General features: G+C 39.0%; 1 protein-coding gene across 1 annotated transcript in view; it reads left to right on the plus strand.

The window, feature by feature from the left end:
* Positions 1-9,876, plus strand: part of Avl9 (AVL9 cell migration associated) — a 43,942-nt gene extending 34,066 nt beyond the window's left edge. The window contains exons 13-16 of the mRNA XM_021190513.2: positions 290-407; positions 1,035-1,088; positions 1,710-1,798; positions 5,132-9,876. Coding sequence (XP_021046172.1) covers positions 290-407; positions 1,035-1,088; positions 1,710-1,798; positions 5,132-5,247 — 377 coding nt within the window. The 3' untranslated portion in view covers positions 5,248-9,876. The remainder of the gene's footprint in view (positions 1-289; positions 408-1,034; positions 1,089-1,709; positions 1,799-5,131) is intronic.
* Positions 9,877-11,254: the final 1,378 nt, after the last annotated feature.

The following is an 11,254-nucleotide window of genomic DNA, read 5'->3' on the forward strand; positions in this document are numbered from 1 at the left end:
TATTCCACAAAATAGAAACAGAAAGCACTCTACCCAATTCATTCTATGAAGCCACAATTACTCTGATCCCTAAACCACACAAAGATCCAACAAAGAAAGAGAACTTCAGACCAATTTCCCTTATGAATTTCGATGCAAAAATACTCAATAAAATCCTCGCAAACCGAATCCAAGAACACATCAAAATGATCATCCATCATGACCAAGTAGGCTTCATCCCACGATTATTAATCTTCATGTCCAGATGGCTGTGATCCAGCTTAACTTTCTTCAACCATTTTCTTGGCAGATAATGAAAAGATGTTATCAGACTATGGAACAACTTTTGTTGCCGCTTGGAAGAATACTCACAACTACAGGGTATGGAACAGCAATAAGCATCCGGCACTTTCAGAGATAAATCCAAAGTAAGCATGTCCTCTAGACTTGATGGGATGGAAAATAGTTGCTTTACAAAGAAACCCTTTCTGACCGGGCAGTGGTGGCGCACGCCTTTAATCCCGGCACTCAGGAGACAGAAGCAGGCGATCTCTGAGTTTGAGGCCAGCCTGGTCTACAGAGTAAGTTCCAGGATAGCCAGGGCTACACAGAGAAACCCTGTCTCAAAAAACAAAACAAAAAAAAAAAACAACAACAACAAAAAAGAAAGCCTTTCTGTCATTGAGACAATCTTATTATGTAGCCCCTGCCTAACCTGGAACTCACTGTATAGATCAGGCTGGCCTCAAACTGAGAACCACTTGCCTCTGCCTTTCCAGTGCTTGGATTAAAGGTTGTTTACTAACACTCCTTGCTTAAATAGTATTTTAATGACACAAGCATAAATTGGCTATTTTTATTGAACTTTGATCTTTTATTTCTTGGTGGGAAATGGACAAAGTCAACTTTGTATTCTTTTTTTTGGGGGGGGGTTGGTTTTTTGTGTCCCCCAAAAGGTTTACTCACAGTTCATGTGACTGCATTTTGCACCACAATGGTTCATGTGACACCATTATTGATGTATTCATAATATAAACTTAAGCTTTGTTTTACAGCCATCCTTTTCAAGGCCAGTACTCGGTGTCAGACATGAAACTCAGATTTTCACAGTGAGTACTTAAAGAAAATAAGGGGAAATTGTTCTGAGTATATGCCATATGATGCCAAATTGGGTATTTTGTTTACTTGATATATTAGTGTTCTAAATAGTTACCCAGTGCGTTTAACATTCTGTAGCTCAAAAGCATGTATTTCAAAATAAAAACTCTGCCCATACACAATAAGCATGAAATAATAACAGGACTTGTCATTCTTATTTTGATGATATCCTCTCAGAAATCATATCTGTCAAGAAGATTTTTTTTTTTAAAGATTTATTTATTTATTATATGTAAGTACACCGTAGCTGTCTTCAGACACTCCAGAAGAGGGAGTCAGATCTTGTTATGGGTGGTTATGAGCCACCATGTGGTTGCTGGGATTTGAACTCTGGACCTTCGGAAGAGCAGTTGGGTGCTCTTACCCACTGAGCCATCTCACCAGCCCCTGTCATGAAGATTTAGCCATAAATTTTTCTGTCCTCACCTCAGCTCATTTCTGTATTCTTTCAAATACATTCAAGTATTTATTCATAATAATTTTGCTTTTTACTTTCTTATGATAATAGAATGGTTTGGTTATGGGCGTTCTCAAATATTTGATATTTTTAAAAATTGTATTTCTTTTTTTAGTTCTGTTCAGAACAGTGAACGTGGCAAAAAAATTGGCAGTGTCATGGTCACAACCAGCCGGAATGTGGTGCAAACAGGGAAAGCCGTTGGTAAGGCACACCCTCAGCAGGGGCTGTCTGTCATATGTATCCACTTTCTGTCTTCAGTTTGGAATTCATTACAATAAAGTCATAGGGATTTCTGGATCACATAGCAATACAAGGGGGCTTTTAAAGTTTTCAGTTTTAAAATAAAAAGAGGAATTTACCTTTTCTAAGTAGATGGGAAAAAGAGACACTACAGATAGCCAGTAAAATCAGAGTAGCTCTAGATCTACTGAAGAACTTAAAACCTGGTGCAGGGTTTGTAATTTAAACCACATCTATGTTGGCTTGGCTCTTGAGTTCTTTCCTCCTCTTCTTCTTCCTTCTTTTCTCTCTCCCTGCCTCTCTTTCTTCCTTTCTTCTCTTATTCAACCCCCCACTTTTGTTCATCAAGACAGGGTCTAGCTTTGTAGTCTAGATTAGCCTCAAACTCCAGATTCTCCTGACTCAACATTCCAAGTGCTGAGATTACAAACTTCCCATTGAAATTCTATTAGATAGTTAAGGAAGAAATAACATAAATTGAATACAAACCTTTCATAAAGTCGTGAATGAGATAATACTTTCTAACTCACTTTATGAGGCCAGTATTAACCAAATACCCAAAGCTAGGTAAATCATAGCATGAACATATATTCTGTGCCTAACATTTTTTCACTCAATTTTTTGAGGATTATTCTGTGTTGTGTCTGAATAAATTCCTTATTTTCTGCCCCCTTCCCCCGTCCCTTTTGTTTGATTGTTGTTGAAGCCCCAGCTAACCTGGAACTTATTATATAGACCAAGCTGGCCTTGAAATCAAAATCTGCCTGCCTCAACCTCCTAAGTACCGGAAATAAAGGTGTGCACCACCACACCCTCTGTTCTGTACTTTTAACTTGTAATTTTGATCCAATTTGAAACCTAGAAACCATATTAGTTACTTTTCTTATCACTTTGACCATACCTGACAGAAACAACTCAAGGAAGAACTTTGCTTTGGCTTATGGTTTTAAAGGGCACAGTTTATCAGGTCAGCAAGTCATAACGCAATTCATAACAGTGTGAGCATGTTGCTGCTGATGCTCCTTATATCCTAGTAGATCAGGAAGCAGAGAGCTAGAGCTAGAAATAGATACAACTTCAGACGCCCATGTAACACTTCATTTCTGCTAGACCACAGGTCCCAAAGTTCCTTAGCCTCCCAAAGCAATACCACCAAGCAGAGAGAGACAAAGTATTCAAACAAATGTGCCCATGCGGGACATTTTCTGTTCTCCCTCTCAGAAATAACTGTTAACTCTTATTGAGCAAAACTCAGAAGCCCCAGCATAAGAATGCCTCATAATGGTCTTTGTAACTAACATTCCTTACACCTATAGAAAGTTGGTGAAAGGACGCTCTGGACTCCTTTTAAAAGACACAGAACACATAGCCCTACTTAGGTACATTTTATTGCCAGAGGAATAGAATTTGATATATATGTTTCTACATGGTTATACATTTGGTTTATTTTGGATTCTTATATTTAATAGAAAAAGTTAGCTTCTTTGAAGACATATGCACCACTATATCCAACATAGCACCCCCCATCCAAAAGACATATGCACCACTATATCCGACATAGCACCCCCCATCCAAAAGAGATCTTTTCAAAGAATTACAGAGGGTACTCAAAACTATACACATGCCATGTTTTTTCATGCATATCCAACCTGTGATAAAACATTAACATGTAAATCAACAACTGAAATTAACAGCAATAATAGAATGAGAGAGTTATAACAGTTTATTTTACTAAAAGTTATATGAATATATTCCATCACTCAAAATTTTTTCACTTTTTTGTTTAAAGAAATCACTTTATAGCTCTTCTTTGGCATGTTCAAGTTGCCAGCTCCACAGCTCTTGCCTTTAGGGTTACTGGAACATAGACACTGCACTACCAGGTATCTTTGTTAGGGCTATTGCTGTGATAATTATGACCAAAAGCAACTTGGAGTTGAAGGGGTTTGTTTGGCTTACATGTCCTAGGACACAGTTCATTGAGAGAAGCCAAGGCAGGAACTGATGTGAAGACCATGGCAGAACACTGCTTACTGATTTGCTCAGTGCTTTGCTCAGCCTCCTTTCTTACACCATCAAGACCACTTGACCACTATGGGCTGAATCGTCCTACACTGATCATTAATCAAGAAAATACCCTAGAAATTTACCTACATACCAGTCTGTTAGTAGCATTTTCCCAATTAAGATTCCCTCTTTCCAGATTTGTGTAGACTTGAGTCAAGTTAATGAGAACCAACCTGCACACCATGGGAGTGAGTCTGATAACTAGGTGTTTACCAAGTGACTGGCAGGCAGGAACAGAAGCCTGCGTACATTCGACAAAAGGAGATATGAGTAAGGGCAGAACTGGATAGTGTGATAGGCCATCACTACTTAGAACACACTTAAGTTTATAATTTATAAGTGATTTATTTCTAAAATAATTCCATTGAACATTTATCACCTGAATATTATTGTCTGAAGATTTCAGACAACAGGGAACTCAAGTGTAGGAACTGAACCCACAGGCAGGGAGGACAGCTATATTTGGTTTCCAGTGTTGCTGCTGGAATTAAATTGCAACATGAGTCTCTTCTATGTCCCCTGTTCCTAATAGCAGTGACTCAAATAATCTCATATTCACAGCAACTTCAAATATTATTTAAAAACAACATGATGAGACCTACAAGGCTCTCTTCTAGTATAGTATTATTCTTCTAAGTAGGATCAGAGAACATGTGTGTTTGTTCTGTCTGCATGTATGTGTGGGTACCCATGCATTGGGCCAAAAGCATTGGGTCCCCTGGAGCTAGAGTTAAAGGCAATTTTGAGTCTCTTGATATGGGTACTAGGAACTGAACTTGGTCCTGAAAGAACAGTAAACAATCCTAATTCCTGAGGCATCTCACCAGCTGTGTATTTAGCTATTTAAGCTCTCCAGATAATTCTGATCATAGCCAGAGTTGCTAGTGCTGTAGCTATAAAATTATGTTATCAGCCCCCATAAAGTACTTAGAGTGGGCTCCTATGGTGAAACATTACTCAGTTTTCTTTAAGACGTGTAAATGGAAAGACAGTCTTTTGAACTAAAAATGTAAGTGGTGTCTTAGTAACTACATATTTTACTGTGTTTCATGAGTTAACCTTATTCATGTTTGTTGGTTTTTTAGTTGTCTAACAAAATATTAGATACAGGCGAGGGATGTGGTTCAGTATTAAAGGACCTGCCTACATTCTATTTCCAGCATGCAGAAAACTTAAACCTTTTATTAAATTCATACATTTTTCCTTTTGTTTTTCTTTTTCACACAGGCCAATCAGTTGGAGGAGCTTTTTCCAGTGCAAAGACAGCTATGTCTTCATGGCTATCTACTTTCACCACATCCACCCCTCAGAGTCTTCCTGAGCCACCCAACGGGAAGCCCTGAGTCCAGCAAAGCAGCAGGAGCTGCTTGGTTTTCTAAGGTGTAATGCTCCCTCCCCGTCTGCTGCTCCCAGGGTTTCTTCTTCTATCCAAAGGTCCATACCCAGGGACCACGATGACAAACTGTTTACATGGACGGTTGCACTCTATCTAAATGAAAGTTGCAGTATGCTGAATGGATGAAATTACAGAGTAGCAGAATAGCTTTCCAGGTTGGGGGTTAAATCAACTACTTTCACTTCATTCTGAGCCTAATTAATGTACACAATGAACCTTGTAGTGAATTTTAAGTTCTGAGACTGTACATTTGTTTACTTAGAAGAATTTTTACATATGTATATTTTGTTCTATTTTGCTGTTTAAATATTTAGATGGTCGTTGTAATTTATATTGACTAAAATTAAGTTATATTACTATTTCACTATCTCTGAAGTTAGCCCTAAAATGTATTTGTAATGTGTAGGGACTATGCATTCCAGTCTGAGTTCGCTAGGGTGGACTTTTATGGGAGGGTTGGCGGAAACCCTCTATTCACTAAACATACTTACCAGCTCACTTCTTCCCAGAGCTGTGAAAGTCAGAAGGGGAAGCTGAGGATAAGATGCCATTTTCTATGAATGTCTTCCTGTCACAGTTGGTGTGAAGCAGCAGAGATGCTCCTGGGCTTCTCCTACTGGCAGTGCTTGTGCAAGGAAGCAGCAGTGTGACTCAGCAGCACTGAAGGGCTGGCACATGTCTGGAGAGCAGTACTTTGACAACCCATATGCTAGCTCGATTGACTCCAGTTATGTTGCTGTCTTAATCAGCACTTTGTTATCAAAACTGTGTGCCTTGTTTGTTGTGAATGGTTGTCCGTTGGATCTGGATAGACCCACAGGTCTTCTCTTAGTCTTCTTCTGCAGTGAGCTTTTCAAAGGCACTTGACCTCCCTACTTCCCTGACTGGAAATCCTTCTGTAGTCAGGTCTGCTACCTTCTAAAGAAAAACAAAGTGACCAATAAAGATTAAATATAAACTATGACTTAGATCACATTTAGAAAAGCAAGAAGTTGGCCAATGAGATGATTTAGAGAGGAAAAGCATTTACTGTGCAAGCATGACAACCTGAGTCCAGATCTCTGGAACCCACATAAAAGCCACATCTGTAATCCCAGTGTCCCTACAATGAGGTGGGAGCAGAATCAGGAGAATCTTACAGAATATCGCCTAGAGTGAACAATGAATTGGCAGAAACGAGAGACCCTGCCTCAAAACAATGTGGAAAGGAAGAACCAACTCTTGAAAATTGTCCTCTGACCTCCATGTAGGCAATGTGTCATGCACATGCTTATATTCACACACACAAAGACATACACCTCAAATGAAAGAACAGTAAGAAGCAAGAGAATGAATTCGAATTCGCACCTGTGCCAGGAGTCACTTGTTTGGTAAATCAGTACAGTTGGCTTCATGTTACCACAGGCATGAATTTGCCAGCCTCTCATTTAATTCATGTTTGTCATGTATAACTGTCATTTGCCTTTCAGGAGATCCTGAATGGGTGTTCTCAGGGAGTACTTATGGGAAACAGTCTACCTTTTCAGTAACAGAAGGCATGTAGAATAACCGTTATATCTACATATGATTAAATAAGCATTGAGAAAGTAAGAGACCAAATTAAGGATATTGATTATCTTTCATTTATCCTCTACGAGATTCCCTAAGGACTATTAAAAGAAGATAGGGCATAATTCAATATTTTTAAAACTTTGCAAATTGGATTTTCAAACAAAACCACAAAATATGCACTACTTCAAATTGGGCATAATAACTTGAGAGAATCCAGTGACAACAAATTAATTGGTTAATGGGAGAAAACCATTAATTTTCTTTGGCCAGTAAATATTTGAAAAGTTAAGAAACTAAAGGCACACAAAACAGTGAGAGGCACATTAATGTGCCGAGACTATTGAGAATCTCTTGTTAGATACCATTTCATGTGGCTGCAGCATGCTGGTATACCCATGGTAGTTGACATTGCTAGGAGCCCTACCAGGGTTAGCTAATAAGGTAATGATTCATTCTTTAGTTTGTACCAGGTTTGTATGACTTGCAGAATTGCCTGCTATTACTTAAACAAAAGCAATGCAGCATTGACTTTGAAATATACTTGGGGGCAAAATGTAACTGCTTTTGTTTCACACTCCCCATTTGAGTGTGTATGGTTCCCCCTGTGTATGGTCTCACAGTCTTGCCACACAGGTCTCTAAATTGCCAACTTCCTCCCTCTTGTCTCAACTGGGATTATACGAACACCACTGTGCCAGGCTTAAGTGTATATTTTAATTGAACCTTCTCTTAATGTAGTTAAAAACTTAACTCTTAAAAATGGTCACTTAACTGGTCAGCATAAAATAACTTACCTTGGGAAAAAAAAACAACATCTTGGAATGGTCAAAAGGCCATACTCTTACTTCCTTCAGGTTCCCGGAAATGTTGGCTTTTCAAGGGCCATAGGCCATTTTGTTGCTGGCGGGGGGCATCACCTAATGCAGCAGCCAGTGTCATGGAGAATAGGAGATACAGCCAGTGAGCCCAGACATGTGATGTCTGTATTGTAGGCTCCAGTGAGCTAGACTAACTCTAATGAGTAGTCTCCCTCCTGGCATGGTAGTCCTTTAGTCAACACCTGGCCTTTTGACTGTTGCCAGGATAAGTGGCTATTGGAAACCATGCTTTCTCCAGTGATTGCCAATGCTCTTGTGTCTTAAGAACTGAGTGTTTGTAACTAGACCTTCGGGAGTGAAAGTCGACCAGCATTTTTCAGGTTTTCGGCAGGCAGACATTGACAGTAGCTGCACTGCTGTTCAGGTAGTTTTGAGGAAGCCCATTATGATCGTAGTGTGATGACAATGGCACAGATAAGGGAGAGAATTCAAGCTGTGAGTCTGTGGAGTAGAGTAGAAATTCTGAAGCTGCACGTAACAGGATGTAGAGCAATTGTATATGTATATCTGATTTATAACCAACATGAATTGTCCACCCCCAAATCCTTCACTAGCTCACAAGCCTGAAAACAGTTCTCTCCTTTTGCGTTAAGAAACAGTTGGCTTTCTTGGGCAGCAAAGTAGAGTGCATGACAGGACTTCCTCAGTCCTTCTGCTTTTCAAATTTTGTACTAAGCAGTTAACTGATTTTTAGAATAGCTTTCTTAAGATATTCAAGGAAAAAGCAAATTAGGAAAACAAAAATGAGAACTATTACATGGTTGAGAAACAGGGCACTTAAAGTCTGAATGGAGAATATTTTGACATCAGTATTTAACCTACTAAAGGCATGAGTTTAGACAGAAGTTAGAATCATAATCTGCTATTTACATTTCTAAGTGAAGCTGTAACATTCTTTTAGCTGGTAGGCAGGTATTATTGAAGCTGTATATTTTATAGAGAAAATTTTGTGGGAGTTAACAGCCAGTGGCCTCTCTTCCTCTCATGTTGATAAGTTTAGAAGTCCTGCAGCCAGCATCCTGATTTATACCCACAGGCAGTGTCTGCTGCAGCCTCCACAGAGGGCAGCCTGTTAGGACAGAAGCTACCGGCTCCTACCTGTGGTGCTAGCTGCACCAGCCTGTTAATGTATTGGGGATATTGCTTAGGATCCCTGAAACATTTGCACACTGGAGTTCTTTAATGAGAAATGGCCCAGCATTCATGGCTTTCCACGCCATCTTCTGGTAGCCTTTAACTATGGCAGAATGCTCCTTGAATCACTTGAAGATGACCATCATTCCTCCTAACATAATGTGCCGCTAGGGTTTTCTCATTCCAAGTCTTCTGACTTCATTAGTTTGGAATTCTTTTTCCATAATTTCCAACATTCCACAAAACTTTTTTTTAGAGAAAAAAAGGATTGTGTTTTTATTTTTTCATACAAAAAACTTCATAAAAACGACTTCCTACCTACATTATGAAGAAACTGGCTCCCTCGTATAGTATAACACTCCAAAATTAAGATTGTGCATGTCTAAGGGGTTGGATATATTTTGTAAAACTCTAAATACATTTGTATTTCTGTGCTGTTCAGAAATTTACCTTTTTACTTATACTTATTACATATACAGAAAACTATATATTTAAATCATGTAAATGGAACAAAATTTAAGAGGGATTCCAATCTTATTTTTCATCAGCTTCTCATGCACATAGTATGCTGCTAAAGTTTCTCTTTTGTGCAATATAAACATTTAAACATTTCAAGTCAGGTACTGAGCCAGAAAAGGTCATTGAAGTTTTCAGAAAACTGCTTAAAGTGTATTTTATTTTATTGAGATACTGTTATTTTATAGCTGGAAAAACAAGATTGCACATTACAAGTTTCAGTCCGCTTGATCATCCCTTTCTAAATTTAGAAAGCATTTGATTAATGACTTGGTGAAGGTACTTAACGGTTGGAAATTAGTTTTTAAGGAAGTTAAGCTATAGCTTCTCTTTCCTCTAGTGGCTTTGTAGTTTGTGCTGGTTCATTTCTGTTGTCAATTGTTTTTTAAAACATATTCAAGTTATAAATCATGTCTAATCATGCTGAATTGTAGAGTTTCTGTTGTACATTTATTTTAAGGAAAACCTGATAATAAAATTATCCTGTTTCTCTTGCACACGTGCTGTCGATCTCCTAGACTTAACTGCATGTTGTCTGTGTGATTTCTGGCCTTCACAACTGGGCAACAGTGCATTCTTCATTTGTCAAGAAAGCAGCACATAGGTGAGCTGAAGGACTACACACCCAATTTAGCTTCCTCCTGATACTATTATCACCATAAGCTTTCTAGCTGTGACCTCTGCGGAAAGAGCTCTATGTCGCATCTGGGGAACTCTGAAGGAATGCTGCGTAAGTACTAAAGAGGTTGGTCATGTAATCACCTCATGGACAGGGCCAGGGAAGGAGAAAACTGCACTCCTACAGTCCATTTCTCCACTTGGACTGGTAAGGTTCAAAATAATACACTGAGGATTCCAAGTATGTTTGCTGTGCACTATGGCTCCATTACAACTTGTTTATGGAATAAGAAGATAAGCGTCCCTTTCCTGGGGTTATATGAGTGTGGCCTTTAAGTTGTTTAGCACTAAGGAAGGTGATCTAGATTTAAAAGGATATTTTTTCAGATGACAATACAAGTTAAAATCAAAACCAGGTAGAAAATTATAAACTCCTTAAGATAGGATAGATGTTATAATAATGTACTAAATTGACAAAATTGATGGACTGGATGTTATTAGGGTATATCTAACCTTATAGTTTATGTAACTGTTATAACTGTTCAATGTATGTCTAAGAGAGAAAAGGCCTTCTTAATAGATGAATTATTGTACATATAATATAGGTGAATTATTGTAGATTGGTTCTAATGCTATTTGTGTTAATTCGGCTCCCAAAGTCATAGGGAAGCCTAACATCTGCCTGAAAGAGGCTGAGGGTCCCTGCCCCTAGTTGGCTCTAATTGGTAAATAAAGTTGCCTGTGGCCAATGGCTGGGTAGAGAGACAAAGGCAGGACTCCCAGGCAGCAGAACCGTGGAAAGAAGGTTTTAGAATTGCTAAGACAGGGAATCTGGAAGATTGGGCTTGAGAGCTGAAGAAGTGAGAGCATACAGACATGTAAGAGCATCCCCATCCCTCTCCCCTTTTGAGTCTAGGGCAACAAAGATAGGATTTAGGTTTTAATAAGTAATAATTCAGGAGGATTGGAGGGGAGGCATTAGCATCGTGGAAGTGTGGGAATGGCCCACACTTGATCTGCTTAGGGGCATATTAAAAATAAGACTACATGTGTGCCGGGCGGTGGTGGCACATACCTTTAATCCCAGCACTTGGGAGGCAGAGACAGGTGGATTTCTGAGGTCGAGGCCAGCCTGATCTACAAAGTGAGTTCCAGGACAGCCAGGGCTATACAGAGAAGCCCTGTCTCAAAAAAAACAAAGAACAAAAAACAAAAAACTACATGTGTGTCTTTCATTCAAGAATCCACAACATTGGG

Source organism: Mus pahari, chromosome 2 (genome assembly GCF_900095145.1).
Source record: "Mus pahari chromosome 2, PAHARI_EIJ_v1.1, whole genome shotgun sequence".
Classification (NCBI taxonomy): Eukaryota; Metazoa; Chordata; class Mammalia; order Rodentia; family Muridae; genus Mus; species Mus pahari.